At 38.9% G+C, this 22,051-nt stretch overlaps 1 protein-coding gene across 1 annotated transcript in view; it reads left to right on the top strand.

The window, feature by feature from the left end:
* Positions 1-22,051, top strand: part of LOC120529938 (dynein heavy chain 5, axonemal-like) — a 331,615-nt gene that overhangs the window by 136,506 nt on the left and 173,058 nt on the right. The window contains exons 35-38 of the mRNA XM_039754147.1: positions 2,735-2,863; positions 12,008-12,223; positions 13,315-13,461; positions 19,429-19,601. Coding sequence (XP_039610081.1) covers positions 2,735-2,863; positions 12,008-12,223; positions 13,315-13,461; positions 19,429-19,601 — 665 coding nt within the window. The remainder of the gene's footprint in view (positions 1-2,734; positions 2,864-12,007; positions 12,224-13,314; positions 13,462-19,428; positions 19,602-22,051) is intronic.

The raw sequence follows: 22,051 nt of genomic DNA, 5'->3' as shown, positions 1-22,051 counted from the left end.
TGTTGGTGCCAGATGGGCCGGTCTGAATATTTCAGAAACCACTGATCAAATGCGATTTTCACATCCAACCATTTTTTTGTTGTTGTTTTTTGCCCTATGATATTTCTAAAAAGATCCTCTATACTCAAAACTTTTTTCCAGACCTTTCAGGCCGGGATGAGGTGTCACTCCGTTTCAAAATTATCTGTATGAACAGTTCCAGTCTGGTTTTCGTCCCCTCCGCAGTACAGAAACAGTACTTATAAAAATGACTAATGACCTCCTTATGGCTGCTGATTCTGGTTTAATTCCTATTCTCATCCTCCTTGATCCGAGTGCAGCCTTTGACACTATTTGTCACACTACTCTTCTCAATAGATTATCTTCGATTGGCGTTACCCACACTCCACTAGATTGGTTCAGATCCTACCTCTCAGGCTGTACTAAGCTTGTTCAGCTTAAAACTTTCACATCCCAACCCACTGCTGATACTTCAGGTGGGCTCTGTCCTGGGACCCCTTTCTTTTCATTATTTATCTCCTTCTCCTTGGTAACATCTTTCATAAATATAACATTAGCTTCCACTGTTATGCTGATGACCCCCAGCTCTATCTCACTAGCAGACCAACTGCTTCCTTTCCACCCTCCTCACTTATTTATTGCATAGCAGAAATCAAATCCTGGTTTTCTTCAATTTTCTTAAATTAAATAACAAGTGACAAAACGGAGGTTCTCCTCATTGGTACAAAATCTACATTATCCAAAACTGATCATTTTTCATTTGTTATTGATAATTCCTCTGTCTCCCCTTCCCCACAGGTGTCATCCTTGACAGTACTTTATCCTTTCAGTCCCAAATTAATAACATCTCCCGGTCTTCATATTTCCACCTACGTAACATTAATCGTATTCACCCCTCACCGCTGCTGTCCTTGTTCATAGCCTTGTCACTTCTCATCTGGATTATTGCAATTCTCTTTTCTTTGGTCTTTCTCGCAAATCTCTTTATAAGCTTCAATTGGTCCAGAATTCAGCTGCCCACCTGCATCATTACTAGAGCCCCCCTCTATTCACCACATCACTCCCATTTTGCAGCAACTTCATTGGCTTCCAGTTCAGTTCCGAATTCAATTCAAAATTCTCCTACTAACTTTTAAGGCTCTCTACCACCTCGCCCTCTATATGTCTGACCTCCTCCATGTTGCCATTCCCTCCCGCACCCTCAGAACTTCTTCCTCCATCCACTTGGCTGTCCCCTTCGTCTGTCTTACCACTTTGGAACTCACTACCATCTGAGCTTAGAAATACTGAATCATTCTCACTTCTCAAATTTAAACTTAAAACTCATTTGTTTAAGACTACTTTTTCTCTTTGATTACAATTGCTCTGTCTGATTTTAACTTCTGTATTTTACTTTTGTTTATAATCTGTGTTTTGTCTATTGTTCAGTGTCCTTGAGTGTTTAGTAAGGTGCCTACAAATAAATAAAATGTATTATTATTATTGTTGTTATTATTATTATTGTTATTATTATTATTATTAAATGTAAAATGAGACATTGAGAAAATTATGCCAAAAGTAATATTGTCCTGGGAGTTCTGGGAAGCCTCGCTATTTTGTATTCCCTGGTTAAGACTGCTGGTTGGACAATAGGGATTTCCTGGGATTGACATAGATAGATAGATAGATAGATAGATAGATAGATAGATAGATAGATAGATAGATAGATAGATAGATAGATATGAAAGGCACTATATAATAGATAGATAGATATGAAAGGCACTATATAATAGATAGATAGATAGATAGGAAAGGCACTATATGATAGATACATAGATAGATAGATAGATATGAAAGGTGCTATATAATAGATAGATAGAGAGATATATATGAAAGGTGCTATATAATAGATAGATAGAGAGATATGAAAGGCACTATATAATACATAGATAGATAGAAGTGAAAGGCACTATATGATAGATAGCTAGCTAGATAGATAGATAGATAGATACTTTATTAGTCCCTAAGGGGAAATTCATAAACTCCAGCAGCAGCAATACTGATAAAGAACAATATTAAATTAAAGAGTGATAACAATGCAGGTATAACAGACAATAACTTTGTATAATGTTAATGTTTACCCCCCGGGTGGAACTGAAGAGTCGAATAGTGTGGGGTCTCCTCAGTCTGTCAGTGGAGCAGGATGGTGACAGCAGTCTGTGACTGAAGCTGCTCCTCTGTCTGGAGATGATCCTGTTCAGTGGATGCCGTGGATTCTCCATGATTGACAGGAGTCTGCTCAGTGCCTGATGTTAAACTGTCCAGCTCCGTGCCTACAATAGAGCCTGCCTTCTTCACCAGTCTGTCCAGGCGTGAGGCGTCCCTCTTCTTTATGCTGCCTCCCAGCACACCACCACGTAGAAGAGGGCACTCGCCACAACCGTCTGATAGAACATCTGCAGCATCTTATTACAGATGTTGAAGAACGCCAACTTTCTAAGGAAGTATAGTCGGCTCTGTCCTCTCTTGCACAGAGCATCAGTATTGGCAGTCCAGTGCCATCCCCTGGTTCGGCGGGTAACTACCATCTCCCGAGTGCTTAAACTGCCTCCCAAGTGCATGACAATAGCTTTATAAATTGCATGGGTTTTTCTAAAAAGGGGACACTCAAGTTATTCCAAGGAGAAGATTAAAATGAAATGAAAGTGAATTCCATAATGCTGAAGGTGTTTTGGTTCTTTTATTTCTTTTGTAGGCACACTTACTAAGTCTTTTTGATAACGTCAATCGAGTGGGATTTCATGAGAAGACCTATGACCAGATTCTCACGTTCCAGTCCCAGGAAGGAGAAACGGTGAATCTTATAGAACCCATCATGGCACAGGTGAAGAAAAATAATCAACTGCTTTGAATATTAGAGTGTCACAAAATGTCCCTTTTTACTTCTATTTAATATATCTTTCAACTATTTAAAAATAGTACCACAGAGTTTTAAAATCTTTTACAGTAGTCCTGTTATCACTAAAAAATTGTGTTTGATTTTGGTTTCAGTTGTGTAGCGGACTAAAAAACCCAGCTAAGATTCACACCGTCAATATGACGGTGATTTATTTAATTTTTTGGTGGGAATCCCAGGAATGCACCCATCTTTGGTCCAACTCACACACACTCCCTCACAGAAACAAAAGAGCAACCGGTAATAAAACAGAAATTAAAGAATGTATTAAACAATAATAAATGAATGTCAATGTCAATTTATTTATATAGCATATTTAAAACAACATAGGAATGCTGTGGCCAAAGTGCTTTACAATAATAGAATAAAAGAAAACAAACAAGTAACATAAATAGAAATAAAATATATGAACATAAATAAAATAAATAAATAGAAGTAATGTTACATAATCATAATGAGGAAACCATCAGTATTACTGAAGATCAAGGAATGCCAGTGAATAGAAATGAGCCTTTAATCTCGTTTTGAATTGTCGTCGACTCCTTTATGTGACGAGGTAAAGAGTCCCACAGGTGAGGAGCAGCAGCAGCACAAGTCCTGTCTGTCCCCCTTAGTTTGACACTCGGTACGAGAGACAACAAGAGACAACTGACCAGAAGATCTAAGTCAGCGCTTCCCAATTGGGGGTGCTCCCAGTAACTGTTGCTGGGGGTGCCAGAATCCATCGAGGAAGAAAAATAAAAATCATTATTTGTACAAAATCTTAATTTATCTATCCACTAGCAGAATACCCGCGCTTTGCAGCGGAGAAGTAGTGTGTTAAAGTAAAGTGTTGTTGTCATATATATGTATATATATATATATACATATTATCTATCTATCTATCTATCTATATATATATATATATATATATATATATATATATATATATATATATATATATATATATATATATATATATATATATATATATATATATATATATATATAAATATATATATACCCGCTTGGCTTGAAGTAAAAAGAAAAGGAAACATTTTAATATAACGTAACATGATTGACAATGTAATTGTTTTGTGATTTTCATGAGTGTTGCTGGAATATATATATATATATATATATATATATATATATATATATATATATATATATAAATACACACACACACACACACACACACATACAGTGGTGTGAAAAACTATTTGCCCCTTCCTGATTTCTTATTCTTTGCATGTTTGTCACACAAAATGTTTCTGATCATCAAACACATTTAACCATTAGTCAAATATAACACAAGTAAACACAAAATGCAGTTTTTAAATGATGGTTTTATTATTTAGGAGAAAAAATCCAAACCTACATGGCCCTGTGTGAAAAAGTAATTGCCCCTGAACCTAATAACTGGTTGGGCCACCCTTAGCAGCAATAACTGCAATCAAGCGCTTATGATAACTTGCAATGAGTCTTTTACAGCTCTGGAGGAATTTTGGGCCACTCATCTTTGCAGAATTGTTGTAATTCAGCTTTATTTGAGGGTTTTCTAGCATGAACCGCCTTTTAAGGTCATGCCATAGCATCTCAATTGGATTCAGGTCAGGACTTTGACTAGGCCACTCCAAAGTCTTCATTTTGTTTTTCTTCAGCCATTCAGAGGTGGATTTGCTGGTGTGTTTTGGGTCATTGTCCTGTTGCAGCACCCAAGATCGCTTCAGCTTGAGTTGACGAACAGATGGCCGGACATTCTCCTTCAGGATTTTTGGTAGACAGTAGAATTCATGGTTCCATCTATCACAGCAAGCCTTCCTGGTCCTGAAGCAGCAAAACAACCCCAGACCATCACACTACCACCACCATATTTTACTGTTGGTATGATGTTCTTTTCTGAAATGCTGTGTTCCTTTTACGCCAGATGTAACGGACATTTGCCTTCCAAAAGTTCAACTTTTGTCTCATCAGTCCACAAGGTATTTTCCCAAAAGTCTTGGCAATCATTGAGATGTTTCTTAGCAAAATTGAGACGAACCCTAATGTTCTTTTTGCTTAACAGTGGTTTGCGTCTTGGAAATCTGCCATGCAGGCCGTTTTTGCCCAGTCTCTTTCTTATGGTGGAGTCGTGAACACTGACCTTAATTGAGGCAAGTGAGGCCTGCAGTTCTTTAGACGTTGTCCTGGGGTCTTTGTGACCTCTCGGATGAGTCGCCTCTGCGCCTTGGGGTAATTTTGGTGGCCGGCCACTCCTGGGAAGGTTCACCACTGTTCCATGTTTTTGCCATTTGTGGATAATGGCTCTCACTGTGGTTCGCTGGAGTCCCAAAGCTTTAGAAATGGCTTTATAACCTTTACCAGACTGATAGATCTCAATTACTTCTGTTCTCATTTGTTCCTGAATTTCTTTGGATCTTGGCATGATGTCTAGCTTTTGAGGTGCTTTTGGTCTACTTCTGTGTCAGGCAGCTCCTATTGAAGGGATTTCTTGATTGAAACAGGTGTGGCAGTAATCAGGAAATTGAACTCAGGTGTGATACACCACAGTTAGGTGATTTTTTAACAAGGGGGCAATTACTTTTTCACACAGGGCCATGTAGGTTTGGATTTTTTCTCCCTAAATAATAAAACCATCATTTAAAAACTGCATTTTGTGTTTACTTGTGTTATATTTGACTAATGGTTAAATGTGTTTGATGATCAGAAACATTTTGTGTGACAAACACACAAAAGAATAAGAAATCAGGAAGGGGGCAAATAGTTTTTCACACCACTGTATATAAACATATATATACACATTATATATATAAATATATATACATATATACACATATATATATACACACATATACATATCTACATATATACTGTATATACACATATATATATAAACAAATCTACATATATATCTGGGGTGGGACTCGATTAAAAAAATCCAATTAATTAGAGGCTGTGTAATAATTAATCTTGATTAATCGTATGTAATCGCACACGTAAGTTTGCCCCAAATCGCAATTTTTTTTTTAAATTTAAAAGGGTTTTAGTGGGCGACAGAATCAAATAATAGACATGGACATGAATATTGTAAACTGATGCTGTTTTAATTTCTGAAAAAAATGCTTTTAAACTGCATTTGAATTCAAAACAGAAACAAAAATATCATCCCTGGTTTAAATTGGGCAGACTTAAAAATAAAGTGGTATTCTAAGTACTTTAAGTACATTTTCAGAATGGTATTGTCTTTAAATAATAAGAACCAAAATTTCAACATAAAGTACAGTTTTTCTTCTTAAAAAAATAAGTCAGAAACATAAAAGATAATTTGACCAACTTAATCTTTAAACTCTGAGTAACCTCAGCCAAAATTATTTAGTACATTAGGCTAAAACAGTGTGATCACTGAACATTTTGTAATTAGATGTAATTAGAATTACTAACGGTTACGGAAGTCCAATGATCCCCAGTAAGAGCCACAAAGTCCGCTTTCTGTAATGCATCTAATTTTGCTTGCTTTTCAGAGTGCACAAAACCACGCTTTTATCAAGGTTTCCGTCGGGTAGTTTTTTGAAATGAAATTTGCCTCCGATGAGTCGTAGGAACGCGCTTCATTCCGACTCTAACATTTTTGTAGCTCTGATGTGTGCATCAATGTCATCGATGTACCAGGAAATCATGCATTGACAAAAGTTCCCCTTTGCTTGGAATTGAAAGTGTGATTAAATGCGTTATTTTTTGTTATGGAGTACATGCATCGAAGCTTCTCAGCTGTGGTTGTGCTAAGAAAAGATTTTAAAAATAACATAACATGACTGTCAATATACAGTATTTGTTTTGTGAGTGTTATGAGTGTTGCTGTCATCAAGGATTTGATTATCATTATTTGTTTCAATCAGGTTCGTATTTGTAGGATGTGTTGTGTTCAAGTTACATTCCGTGTTTGTCAATCGTTGTAAAGATGACAGGTTTCATTCATCGATTCGTTTCTTACTGCATCAATAAACAGCTCGTCTTCTTCTTTATCTGAGACGTGACACACTGCATGCACGGGTTTTTTTTTTACACTGTCTTCCTTTAGCGGGACATTGACTTTTTCCACCGTGTGCTTTGTTTCTGCAGTAGTTGGATTTATGAATATGCTTGTGTGTATGAGACGCTTCATATTTTTTTGCTGCCTTCTCAATTGTGTAATTTGGTTTTTGTTCAGCACTCTTTGGAACTGTTGCTTTTGTCTGTGCACTCGCCATTTCACGTGAGCCGCTCAGTGTACATGCATCGAAGGTTCCCAGCTGTGCTGGTGCCATCTCGTGTGATGTTCACAGCTGTATGTAATGTCAGCTAAGACTCGGCACTTAAACGTGTCTCTCACAGTTTCGCTGAGTTTGTGCCAAACATCACCCTGACCATCTCATCTTCGTCTGCATAAGCACAGTCCTTCACCAAATGAGGTGAATGGGAGGGGAGATGATGACGTCACTCCCCCACCTGCCTTAATTGTCAATCCCGCACAAACACAGTCTCTCGGAATTTGCATAAGCACACCCCTTCACGTGCAATTTTAACGTACACCATGCTTTGTTTCCGAAGTAGCAGCAGTCATGAATATGGTTGTATATGTCAGTCGCTCACTTCTTATTGTTTCACTGCCTTCTTAATTATATAATGCATGTTTTCTTCAGCGCATTTTTGAGCTCTTCCTGGTTTTCTATGTACTGCGTGATTACGTGGGAGGCGTGATGATGTCACACGAAACTCCGCCCCTCCACGGCTTTCCAACTCAACTCCATTACAGTTTATGCAGAAAAATAGCTTCTAGTTATGACCATTACGCGTAGAATTTCGAAATGAAACCTGCCCAACTTTTGTAAGGATGCTGTAAGGAATGAGCCTGCCAAATTTCAGCCTTCTACCAATACGGGAAGTTGGAGAATTAGTGATGAGTCAGTGAGTCAGTCAGTCAGTCAGTTAGTCAGTCAGTGAGGGCTTTGCCTTTTATTAGTATAGACTAGCAAAATACCCGTGCTTCGCAGCGGAAAAGTAGTGTGTTAAAGAAATAAAGAAAAAGAAAAGGCAACATCTTGAAAATAACGTAACATGATCATCAATGTAATTGTTTTGTCACTGTTATGAGTGTTGCTGTCATATATATATATATATATATATATATATATATATATATATATATATATATATATATATATACACACATTATATATACAGTATTTATATCTATAACTATATATATACATATATATCTAATATCTATATATATATCTATCTATATCTATATCTTTCTCTATACACATACATACTATATATATATATATATATACACATACACACATTATATCTATATCTACTGTATATATATATATATATATATATATATATATATATATATATATATATATATATACAAAATACCAAGGCAGTAGCTAAGTACTGCATTAAAATTTTTATTAAGAAGAAAATTAAACCTTTTAAACTGAGGGAAAATATGCCAATAATTATTTGTTAAGGATCTCTTTGTATACCACATTGTGAGTTCGGCCCTCCGGTTGTAATATGACCAAGCTGTGCGCTGAGCTTACTCTTGAGCATGTAACGCACAGTCGGCCATGTGAACAGTAATCTTGTCTCAAATCTCACAGCTTGGATTGCTGCTGTCATAATCGGTTTGAGTTTCATGGTTTGTTTCAATGACACAGTATTTGTAGGACTTGTGTTGAAGAGACATTCGGCATCTGTCAAGCGTTGTAAGTATACAACCAGTTTCATCGATAACTTCACATCCAGCTTTTGAGAGTTTAAACATTCATAAACTTCAAAGTGTCCACTACTCAAATCGTCACCTGTCAATCTAAGATGTTTAAGAGGCATTGGCGGTTGTCAAAAGGTGTAAAATATTTGGCCATTTCAGTACACTTGAAAGCAACAACCAAACAATTCAGAGGCAGCCATCAACTCACATGCAGATCCATAGGTGAAGGGCTTAAGCATTTCACTCTTCTAGTGCTCCTGTGTAGTATAATTATCTCCTGTGCCGTCATCAGTCCACACCTTGAACCTGTCCCAGTCATTCAATACATAAGACACAATGTTCCTCCGGATATTAAGAGTGAGCCTGATATGGCCGTGCAATATGTAACAAAGAGAATGGAAAAGATAGGTGCCATCTCCGGGCATGGAAACCACTCGGTAAGTGACAGTTCTTTGATCGATGTTGATCACCTCGATAGACATGTTAATGGGGGTACAGTTGGAATGATAAAGGAAATGGGTACCTGAACAATGTAAAGTAAGTCTAAAATACCTACACAATAACTATAATCGTAATAAATGAACAATAAAACAGCAGAGAAGCCGTGGATTAAATAAAAAGGCTGTAGTTATCAGTAGGGAGACGTGAATCCCGTGGCGAAGCAAGGAAGGGAATGTAGAGACAGGAGCGTTGGATAGCCTTATATAGGCAGGCAACCAACAACGTGGGAGGTGTTGGGATGGGGGACCCAATGCCGCCTCACACGGTGACCGAGGTGCAGGCTGTGGACGTATATATGTACGTAAGTAGGATTCAGTTAGCGTTGGGAACCCGCATACCAAATTTCTTGAAGATGGGCCCATAATTAACAAAGACTGTTGAAAAGTTCAATATTGCGGCCGACAGTGGTATCATACCACCGAAATAAGTACCAAATTTCAGCCTTCTACCTACACGGGAATTTGGAGAATTAGTGACGTTGGAAAGTTCAATATGGCGGCTGACAGTGGCGTCATACCACCGAAATAAGTACATACATTGGTTTTGGTTAGCGCAGGGAAGCCGCCTAACAAATTTCGTGAAGATGGGGCCATAAATAAGAAAGTTCAACATGGTGGACATTGTTGACCGTTACGACCGTTATGCGTAGAATTTCGAAATGAAACCTGCTTAACTTTTGTAAGTAAGCTGTAAGGAATGAGCCTGCCAAATTTCAGCCTTCTACCTACACGGGAATTTGGAGAATTAGTGACGTTGGAAAGTTCAATATGGCGGCTGACAGTGGCGTCATACCACCGAAATAAGTACATACATTGGTTTTGGTTAGCGCAGGGAAGCCCCCTATCAAATTTCGTGAAGATGGGGTCAGCCTTCTACGTACACGGGAAGCTGGAAAATTAGTGACGTTGTAAAGTTCAATATGGCGGCCGACAGTGGCATCATACCATTGAAATAAGTATGTACATCGGTTTCGGTTAGCGCAGGGAAGCCACCTATCAAATTTCGTGAAGATGGGGCCATAAATAAGAAGGTTCAACATGGCGGACGTTGTCGACCGTTATCGACCGTTATGACCGTTACGTGTAGAATTTCGAAATGAAACCTGCTTAACTTTTGTAAGTAAGCTTTAAGGAATAAGCCTGCCACATTTCAGCCTTCTACCTACACGGGAAGTTGGAGAATTAGTGATGTTTGAGTGAGTGAGTGAGTGAGTGAGTGAGGGCTTTGCCTTTTATTAGTATAGATTCCTAAATAATTAAATGGGCAGGTTATTTCGTATCAGTGCAATACGCTGTTTGTTAAAACGGATGACTCCGCTCTTACGTGTACTTAGTGCTGCGTGGGTATTATGAACTATCAGTATCTCGTTCAAGTTCTATTTAAATTTTAAATATAAGTAAGTTTTATTTAGTCGACAGAAATATCTTTGGTAGGAATGTAAGTTAAATTAGGTCATCATTGCATAAATTTTTCTTCACCATAGAAATTTAAAGACTAAATTCAACTTACATTCCTACCAAAGATATTTCTGTCGACTAAATAGAACCTACTTATATCCAAATAGAACTTGAAAAGATATATTTTTTCGAATCTGACCGCGCAGTTTAGATCGACTTGACGCACACCACATCGAGCTCGCCTGCCTGCCTCAATAAGTCACCGTCGCTTCGCTCGTACTTTTTTATCGTTCACTTAATCACGGCTAGTCGCGAAAAAATTAGAAAATGGAAGGAGGATTACACTGAGTATGGCTAACAATTATTGATGGAGAATAAAGTATCCATTATTCATAAAGCTTCAATTGGTGATCTATTTTTCTGCGTTAACCTCATATTTTTTCATACTTCTTCTCAAACCAAGGGGGTGCGAAATCAGCCTCGTCCTTCACAGGGGGTGCAAAGGTAAAATGAATCGGGAAGCGCTGATCTAAGCACTCTAGATGGCTGGTGTGAAACACACAATTCAGAGAAACAGGCAGGAGCAAACCCATGTAAAGATTTAAAAACTAGCAACAAGATTTTAAAATCAGTTTGAAAACTAACAGGCAGCCAGTTTAAAGAAGCTAATATTGGAGAAACAGAATCAGACTTTCTTGCCCCATCCAGGAAGCAAGCGGCAGCATTCTGGGCCAACTGTAACCTGCATATCAGAGATTTGCTAATCCCAGAATACAGCGAGTTGCGGTAATCAAGGCGAGAGAAGATAAAAGCATGAGTAGCTTTCTCAAGATCCCTAGATGATAAAAAAAGGCTTGATCTTACCTAAAAGACGAAGCTGGAAAAAGCAACTCCTGACTACAGAATTAACTTGTTTCTCAAAAGGGAGGTTACTGTCAAAGATAACACCAAGATTGCGAAAGACATAGAAATAGCCGAAAAGTTCAAGATCAATTTGGGCTTTAGCTGATGGACCCGCTATAAGCACCTCCATTTTATTTTGATTCAGATCAAGAAAATGATTAGCCATCCAGGATCTTAGTTCAGAAAGACAGTTGTGCAGTTGATGTATTGCAGAGTTGCAGACGGGGATATAAACCTGAGCATCATCAACATAGCAGTGATGACCCATTGTCTTATGCAGACTTCATCAGGGCCTTTGATCATGCTGTAGTAGTCTTTTCTGGGCAGTGGTGGAGGAAGGAGAAGATAATGTTAGCTTACACCTGTTGTCCTCGGGTTGAACTGATTTCTTCATAAGAGCCAGGAAGGTGCTCTCCGGATGCTCATGCAAATGTCTTTTTTTCAAAAAGGTTGATTCCTGTACTAATTACAATTTTAATGAAGATTCATTTGTAATAATATTTTATCCTTTCTTTTTTAAACATGTAGGGAAATGTAGAAGCATGGCTTGGACTTCTATTAGAAGGGGTTAAAAAGACAGTCAACAAAATAATTGGACAGGCCTTTATGGCCATCAGTGACCCTGGCATGAAGCTCTATGATTTTGAGGCAATGTTCCCGGCCCAGATTGGTCTGCTGGGCATTCAGATGATCTGGACAAGGGATGCAGAAGAGGCTCTCACAAATGCGAAAGTAGACAAGAAGGTAAAAGATGTGACTTTAAAGCCTTTTCAGGTTATTCCTTTTAGTTTTCTTTTACATGTTATAAAAGGCATGAGAAACCAAATCTCTGTTACAACAGATAGATAGATAGATAGATAGATAGATAGATAGATAGATAGATAGATAGATAGATAGATAGATAGATAGATAGATAGATAGATAGATAGATAGATAGATACTTTATTAATCCCAAGGGGAAATTCACATAATCCAGCAGCAGCATACTGATATAAAAATGAAATGAAAGTAAGTATACTATTTTAAATAAAATAAGACGATCCATTCTTCTGATTCAGTAAAGTCATGAATTCCTAATTGTCCCAGGACCCACCTTCACCCAGGCTCAGGCAAAAGAGACCTTAGAAAGAGTGATGGACTTGGATAGTAGATAGAACTTTATTCATTTTTCCCCAGGAGGAAATTTGGTTTCATTTGCAGAAAGAGTTTAATTAAATAAATTGTTAGATAACTAAATATACAGTATATACACATACACTATAATCTGAACACACGCCAGAAAAACTAAAAAGAAAGAAAACTTCTGACTTGGCAGTCCCAGTCCCAGTGAGCCACTATACTGGCACACTGCTGTTGGTGCGATGGAGCCCACAGTCGCATTTCTTGACACACTTCAGCTGAATAATTCATTGGATGAAAGTCCTCAGTGTTGGTGTGTCAGAGAGAGGATGAGCAGCCTTGTTTATAATGGCACTCAGTTTTGTTTTCAGTCTCTGCTCCACTACAACCTCCAGCAGGTCCAGATGGCATCCCCATAACTGAACCTCTTAAACAGCTTTGGTGCTTTGGTGAGCCTCCCTTGAAGTGAAGTTAGCTGTCCAGCACACTATAGCATCAAAAATCGCACTGTTCATCACAGATTTGTCTTGGATGTGAAAGATATTTCTCTGCCGTGTACACAACTTCTGTGCATATTCCTCAAGTGAGGGGTGCCAATGTCTCTGCAATTTTATTTTAATGACAATACTCAGTTAGTTTCATTTTTGGTTTACCTAAAACACACACCATTCATTAAGTGTCATTTTTTTTTTCTTTCCAACACAAACCACTAATAGATTATGCACACCACCAACCAGAAGTTTCTTGACCTTCTCAATGACTTGATTGATATGACAACACAAGATCTCACCAGGATGGAAAGGACAAAATATGAAACGCTCATTACTATTCATGTGCACCAAAAGGACATATTTGATGATCTGGTAAGCTGCAAAGCCCTTTATATTTTAGCTCTTAGTATTCCACACTTGTATTAATCTTTACTTTTGAACAGCAGAAATGCAAAATAGTCTTACGAAGTGTTACAAGCAAAAGCTGCAGTAGGTTTCCTCTTGTAATCTGTGATAACTGAAGACCTTGCCAGAAAACCTCTGTTGAACTTATTTCACTATTTTGCTTCGACCGTCTTTACTGTGTATTAAAATTACTATTTCCTGGTATTTTTAGTACAAATGCAGCTTTCTTGGCTGAAAACTAAACTATTTGCTTGCATTTCTATGTGCTGTTTCTAGTCCTTGCAGGTGTTTTTTGGAGTGTATTCACCAGAACTCTACACTAGCAGACTCTATAGCACTTATACAGTCTAAGTGTAATATTCTTTGATTCATATTTGATCATTTTTACAATATGACCATTAAATATGGGGCGTCGGACAGATAGGATTTAGATTTTTACATGCACTTCTTACATTACACAAGAATTACATGTTTCATTTTCACAAATTTCTTATCACGACTCCATACTGTGCATTGTCCATTGCCGCACCAGGGAGCGTCCAATGAGTGAGGTCATTTAGAACGTCTGCATAAAGGTCAGTGTTTTCTACTCTGGAGAATTCAGGGTTAAGATTTCCATGTTGGTGAGTGTTGCATTATTTAGATTTTTCCTTGTTTAAAAACTAATATTTATGCTAGTTGAAAGACTGTGATTTTTTTTTCTTAGAGTTCTAAAGTTATTGATTAGTTGGTTGTCTTTTCTGGTTTCGACCCCTGCCTGTATTCTCACCAACGTCTCATCTCCTGATCCATTTTCATTAAAATTCTTTTACTGCCTCACCTTGAGTTTGTACAGCATGTGATTTGGTATCATTGTGATATGGGATGTCTGTTATGAACTAAGAGTGACTTTGTGATGTGTATGCATCCCTTTTGGGGTTTCTCCACTCATAGAATTAAATTTTAGATAGATAGATAGATATGAAAGGCACTATATGATTGATAGATAGATAGATAGATAGATAGATAGTGTGACACTCAGGGGCACGTACAGCCGCCCCTAACATGGCACAGGCAGACAGGACATGACTTTGCCACGCAGCACAACTTGTATTTACAATAAGGGAGCGCTTTTCTTTTGCTCCCCTCAGCACAATATAATAATTCTTTAATAATTCTTTGCATTTATATAGCGCTTTTCTAATATGGTCCTAAGCACCAATAATCAAACACCGTCCTTTTTCTTTCCTTCTTCCTCTGCCTCCACTCCTCTTCCGGCAAGCTTTGTCCACGTCCTCCCGACTCTGGCTCTCAGCATGGAGTGAGGCGGCTCCTTTTATTCAGCACCTGGGAGTGCTCCAGGCGGTTCATCACGATTTCCACCCCATCAGGTGTGGTGGAAATCCAGTGAATGACTCTGCAGCTCCCCCTGGCGGCCCCCATGGAACCCAGCAGGCCTGTACCAAACTCCATTTCCCAGCATGCCCTGCGGGAAACCATGTTGCCAGAGTCACCCAGGAAGGCTGCCCTCTAGTGTCCCAGGGAAGGTATTGCCTTAGCAATCCCCTCTCCCCAGGTTCTTCTATTCCATTAGCATCCTGGCCAGATAATGTCCAAGGCTGCCTGTCACAATAGATAGATAGATAGATAGATAGATAGATAGATAGATAGATATGAAAGGCAATATATAATAGATAGATAGATAGATAGTGTTAAACAGTGTGTGGGTCAAACTGGTGTGTGTCTGTGGCATCAAATCCTAATCCTCGATAAGAAGGATGAGGCAGACCAGAATTAAGGTAGGAAGATCTCAATTGACTGCTGAACGATGCAAAGGAAAGAATAGTTACAATGGCTTTGTAGAACTTAATGTTTATTTGAAGACAAATATTTATGTGTGGTTTCTGGAACAGAACAAATACAATAACATAAAATAACTCACAAAATAAAGGCTCAGAGAACGCTAAACAGGTAATGCTCAGAAAGGTCAGTAGATGGCAGCAGAAATTAACACAGCGCTATGACGTGCTTTCATTGACAAAAGGTACTAAATAAAACTTACTTAAATACGTTAGCGCTGTACAGACTCGGACAAATCAATACTTAAGAAAATATTACCAAGTCTGTTTTCTTGAAGCTCTTATATATAATAAATAAGCAACATTTCTAAATGTACTTATACAATTCTGAACGTTAAGCTGAACACACTTTGACATAAAGGGTTGTCTGAACTTGTTAGTAAAACAACGTTACGAGCTTTACCATTACTTGCAGAAATTATTTCTATTAAAATAAACAGCAAAGCGTGACTTACATCAAACAGACGCACACAAAGTCAACAAACAATGGAATAAATGTGAGTGCGTTCAGACTCCTGAAAGTACAGTGTTTTCTGCGTATCAGATACAGAAAACAACACGTGCGCACGCTCACGCATACAGTGGTGTGAAAAACTATTTGCCCCCTTCCTGATTTCTTATTCTTTTGCATGTTTGCCACACAAAGTTGTTTCTGATCATCAAACACATTTAACCATTAGTCAAATATAACACACGTAAACACAAAATGCAGTTTTTAAATGATGGTTTTTATTATTTAGGGAGAAAAAAATTCCAAACCTACATGGCCCTGTGTGAAAAAATAATTGCCCCCTTGTTCAAAAATCACCTAACTGTGGTGTATCACACCTGAGTTCAATTTCCGTAGCCACCCCAGGCCTGATTACTGCCACACCTGTTTCAATCAAGAAATCCTTAAATAGGAGCTGCCTGACACAGAGAAGTAGACCAAAAGCACCTCAAAAGCTAGACATCATGCCAAGATCCAAAGAAATTCAGGAACAAATGAGAACAGAAGTAATTGAGATCTATCAGTCTGGTAAAGGTTATAAAGCCATTTCTAAAGCTTTGGGACTCCAGCGAACCACAGTGAGAGCCATTATCCACAAATGGCAAAAACATGGAACAGTGGTGAACCTTCCCAAGAGTGGCCGGCCGACCAAAATTACCCCAAGAGCGCAGAGACGACTCATCCGAGAGGTCACAAAAGACCCCAGGACAACATCTAAAGAACTGCAGGCCTCACTTGCCTCAATTAAGGTCAGTGTTCACGACTCCACCATAAGAAAGAGACTGGGCAAAAACGGCCTGCATGGCAGATTTCCAAGACACAAACCACTGTTAAGCAAAAAGAACATTAGGGCTCGTCTCAATTTTGCTAAGAAACATCTCAATGATTGCCAAGACTTTTGGGAAAATACCTTGTGGACTGATGAGACAAAAGTTGAACTTTTGGAAGGCAAATGTCCCGTTACATCTGGCGTAAAAGGAACACAGCATTTCAGAAAAAGAACATCATACCAACAGTAAAATATGGTGGTGGTAGTGTGATGGTCTGGGGTTGTTTTGCTGCTTCAGGACCTGGAAGGCTTGCTGTGATAGATGGAACCATGAATTCTACTGTCTACCAAAAATCCTGAAGGAGAATGTCCGGCCATCTGTTCGTCAATTCAAGCTGAAGCGATCTTGGGTGCTGCAACAGGACAATGACCCAAAACACACCAGCAAATCCACCTCTGAATGGCTGAAGAAAAACAAAATGAAGACTTTGGAGTGGCCTAGTCAAAGACCTGACCTGAATCCAATTGAGATGCTATGGCATGACCTTAAAAAGGCGCTTCATGCTAGAAAACCCTCAAATAAAGCTGAATTACAACAATTCTGCAAAGATGAGTGGGCCAAAATTCCTCCAGAGCGCTGCAAAGGACTCATTGCAAGTTATCGCAAACGCTTGATTGCAGTTATTGCTGCTAAGGGTGGCCCAACCAGTTATTAGGTTCAGGGGGTAATTACTTTTTCACACAGGGCCATGTAGGTTTGGATTTTTTCTCCCTAAATAATAAAACCATCATTTAAAACTGCATTTTGTGTTTACTTGTGTTATATTTGACTAATGGTTAAATGTGTTTGATGATCAGAAACATTTTGTGTGACAAACATGCAAAAGAATAAGAAATCAGGAAGGGGGCAAATAGTTTTTCACACCACTGTACATAACCTGTGAGCGTGATGACGCAAAAAACAGCGTGCTCCGACTTTTGTACAGATAGATAGATATGAAAGGCTATTATTTTAATGATAGATAGACTTTATTTTTCACAAGCTATTGATTCATTTGTAAGTATGACTCATTTGTAAAGTATATTCTGGCAATTTTTTTTTCAATTTGTGTCTTTTCAGCTTTCTTTTAAGTTATGTGTATTTTCTTTTTTATTGATTTTGTTAATTTTGAATTATTATTTTCACTTCTATGTTATTTTACATAATTTCATATGTAAATTTGTAATTGTGTAGTCTTGTTCCTTGTTCTGTGTGGGATGGAGCCCCAGGAGGCGGGGCCACTCTAATGTTACCATTCCTGAGCCCTCCCTCTGACTGTTTAGATTAGCTGAGAAGGCTCAGGAGTTGGAAATCATTCATTTGTGTGGAGTATTAGTATTTTTTTTTCTTTACTGAATATTTCTGGATTTCAGATGTTTCTCGCTTTAAGAACTAAGGATTAAGGATTTCCTTTTTATATCATTTTGGACTTGTTTGTTTTGGATTGTCCTTTTGGCAACCCCTTGTCTCCCTGTTTTCTCTGTCGAGGCTTAGTTTTTTTTTTTTTTTTGCAGTTTTTATTTAATATTTCATTTATAAAGATTTTAATTTGCCCTTTCCTTGTTACAAGCTGAGAGTCTGCGACCATCCCTCCTCTTGTGGGGCTTTTGTTTTATTTTTGTTGATTTCTGTAGTTGTTTTGCCAGCTCCCCCTTTTTTAAGCCAGCAGGTAGCCTTAGAGATCCAGTTAGTTTGAGGAAGCTCAGCTGGTCACACCAGTGAAGATCACAGCCTGCTTGAGTAGCACCTTTTAGAGACCCCATACCTATTTTTTGCCTTGGAGGAGACGCCATCTCATGACAGGGCCATGCTTTCCATGATGATTATTCCCAGAAGACACCAGGACTGCACCATGTGTGACATCACTGGAGTGACCATATAAAGGTTGGCTTGCACATCTCCTAAGTGTTCACATTTAGGCTATCAGGAAGAAAGTCTCAAAGTTTTGTCTCTAATTACTTATTCGTTATGTACACAGTTTTTTGATGTATCACAACACAACAGCAGTTTTGGTGATTTCTTGCTTGGCACAGAACTGAGTTTTTGACAGCACTGGAAAAATTAATTGTTTTTAATATTTCTATTAATTCTTTTGTCTGTGATTTTCTCAGCCACCTTGATTTGTCGACAGTACATAAATTACAAGATGCCCAAAGTCATCCATGTTGCAGTTCTTGTAGCACAGGGCATCTCAAAGAGTCTTTGCAACCTTATTTTTTTATTGATTTTGGTTTAGTCTGTTTAATTTTTCTGACCCCTGCCTATTTAAAGTCTTTTGCCTTATCAAATATCTCCATTTTCTCTTCTGCATTCTTTCTATGTCTTATTTTGTGAACGCTTTGACTTTTGTGTGCTCACAACAGAGCCAAAGTAAATCCTTAAATCCTTTTCAGAAGCTGGCTCCTGCATTGCTCATGTTATTTATTATTGTTCCTTTTGCCTGTGTGTTGCACTTTTTACATTAAATTCAATCTTTCCCCCTCTATTTGCCCAATTTTAAGGATTGTCCAGGTCCTTTTAAATTAGTTTTGCTGCTTCCTTGATATCTGATATCTGTGGACAGACCCCTTGAGGTTACCCCACTGATGACCTGATGTTATTCTCTTCTTATCTGTTAAATGAGCTGTGATTTGGGTTGACTCTCCAAATCCCCGGCACTAGAAAACCCAGCACTGACTTATTATTGGATCCCAAGCACATCAGGAATCTTCTCGTCAGAAAAGTTCAAAATGAAATGTAAATTTGAATGTGGGAATTGATCTTTACTATATAAAGCAGGAACTTCTAAATATTCCAGGTCCGAATGAACATCAAGTCCACATTAGATTTTGAGTGGCAGAAGCAGTCCCGATTTTACTTTGTGGAAGATTTTGATAAATGCATCATTCAAATCACCGATGTCGAGTTCAGCTATTGCAACGAATACCTGGGCTGCACAGACCGGCTGGTCATAACTCCGCTCACTGACAGGTAAGGCGGTTACACTAAAGAGTGTAATGGTAAGGGGTGTGATTGCTGCCTTACAGCAGACTGTATAGAAAAGTATATTCTTAAAGTTGATGATTTGTATATATTCAAAGAGAATCATGAGCATATATGAAAATAAGCATTAGATCTTAGTGCATGTCAGTATAGTAAGGGATAAATCACTAAAATGCATCTTCTTCTTCTTTCGGCTTCTCCCATTTGGGGTCGCCACAGCGGGTCATCTTCTTCCATATGTTTCTGTCCTCGTCATCTTGTTCTGTCACACCCATCACCTGCATGTCGTCTCTCACCACATCCATAAACCTCCTCTTAGTCCTTTCTCTGTTCCTCTTACTGGGCAGCTCTATCCTTAGCACCCTTCTCCCATTATACCCACCATCTCTCCTCTGCACATCTCTAAACCAGAGCAATCTCATCTCTCTGACTTTGTCTCCCAACCGTCCAAACCTGAGCTGACTCTCTAATGTCCTCATTTCTAATCCTGTCCATCCTTGTCACACCCAATGCAAATCTTAGCATCTTTATCTCTGCCACCTCCAGCTCTGTCTCCTGTGTTACCATCTCCAACCCATATAACATAGCTGGTCTCACTACCGTCCTGTAGACCTTCACTGTCACTCTTGCTGATACCCGTCTGTCCCAAATCACTCCTGACACTCTTCTCCACCCATTACATCCTGCCTGCAGTCTCTTTTTCACTTCTCTTCCACACTCCCTGTTACTCTGTACTGTTGATCCCAAGTATTTAAACCAGTGGTTCTCAACCTGTGGGGTGGGCTCCCCTAGGGGGCTCGAAGTAACAAAAAGGGGGGTGCGAAGATGTGAAAAAAAAGAAAACAAGAATCAAAAATATGAAAAAAACATCTATAGAAACCAAAACCAAATTAACTTAAACTACATTGTGATACTAGAACAATAAATATAGAGTTAGAAAAATGTTGATAAAAGTTAAGTAGGTATAATAAAATATGCATCTACATTTCAAAAAAATGTTAGGGAGGGCGCGATTAAAACTCGCAAATACTTGAAGGCTCTTGCATCCTCACCATTTCACTGACCTCCCTCTCTTTTACACACATGCAGGGGCGGTCCTAGCCTGTTTGGTGCCCTGGGCGAACAGCCTCTCTGGCGCCCCCCCTCTGCGCCCCCCACCAACGTTCTAATAAACAATGTAAAAATACAGTGCAATAAAACAAGCTATTGGAAATGTAATGTCTAACAGAGACAAAATCAGATTTTACATTTGTACAGCACCAAAATATTTCATTATGGTGTAAAGAAGTTTCACTTTAGTACCATCTCCAGTACTCAGTTCACCAGGTCACTAACAACTACATTAACCTTTTCTCTCAGAGCTGCAGTCAGTTTATTATTTCGGGTTAACTTTCCCTGCCTACAACTCTCCACTATGCGAGTCATTTCCTTTAGTAAGTTAGCACGCAAACATATATATCCATACAAAAAAACTCACTCTTACTAACTCAAATCATTTTATCAACATGTTCAAAATCTCATTGACGATATTTACCCGTTTTAAAGCCTGTAATGTGCACTCCAATTATGGTGAATTTACTAACCTGTGATAAAAAACAGAGAGAGCACATGCATTGAGCTGGCGTCAGCTTCACACAGGAGGATTTATTCGTCCTGTTTGCTGCTCGTGCAAGGAGCGCCCATCTAACGATTTCTGCGATTTCACACAACCCAGGAAAAAGTAATTGTGACATAACGGGCTTGGATTGACAATATTATGAATGAAATGTGCTTTATTTGGAAGCGCCCCGCCTTTAAACAGGTTGTGTGTGAGACTTCACCACAGCAGCAGCAGCAAGCAGGCGCACTGAGGGCCTTAACGCTCACTTCCCGCATATATGGGTGTGATAGAATTTAGAAAACACATCGGTGCAAATTATAAGTCTATATCATAATGTCTGGTGCTTTTGTGTTTGTTTGTTTGGTTTTGTTTTATTTCACGAGCTGCTGGTTATTAGATGCCGCGCCAGCCAGCCAGCCCCTCTCCTCCCTGTGCTGCAAGCAGGAGGCGCACCTCGCCAAATGGAGGGCGCCCTTACTCCCCGCAAATGGGCAATAGAAAACCAATCGGTGCCCATGCAATCCCAAAAAGGCGCTGGCATGATGTCGGGGCAGCATGGGGGCGCACGCAAAAATAAAAAAATATATATTTTTTTTGCCGATACCCAAGATGCCGCCCCCACCACGATGCCACCCTGGGCAACGGCCCATGTCGCCCATATCAAAAACCACCACTGCACACATGTATTCTGTCTTGGTGGCCCTACTGACCTTCATTACTCTCCCCTCCAGAGCATACAGTATCTCCACCTCTCCAGGGTCTCCTCAACCTGCTCCCTACTCTCACTACAGATCACAGTGTCATCCGCAAACATCACAGTCCACGGGGACTCCTGTCT

The sequence above is a fragment of the Polypterus senegalus genome, chromosome 5, assembly GCF_016835505.1.
Source record: "Polypterus senegalus isolate Bchr_013 chromosome 5, ASM1683550v1, whole genome shotgun sequence".
NCBI classification, from domain to species: Eukaryota; Metazoa; Chordata; class Cladistia; order Polypteriformes; family Polypteridae; genus Polypterus; species Polypterus senegalus.
This window is presented reverse-complemented; position numbering and strand designations above follow the sequence as displayed.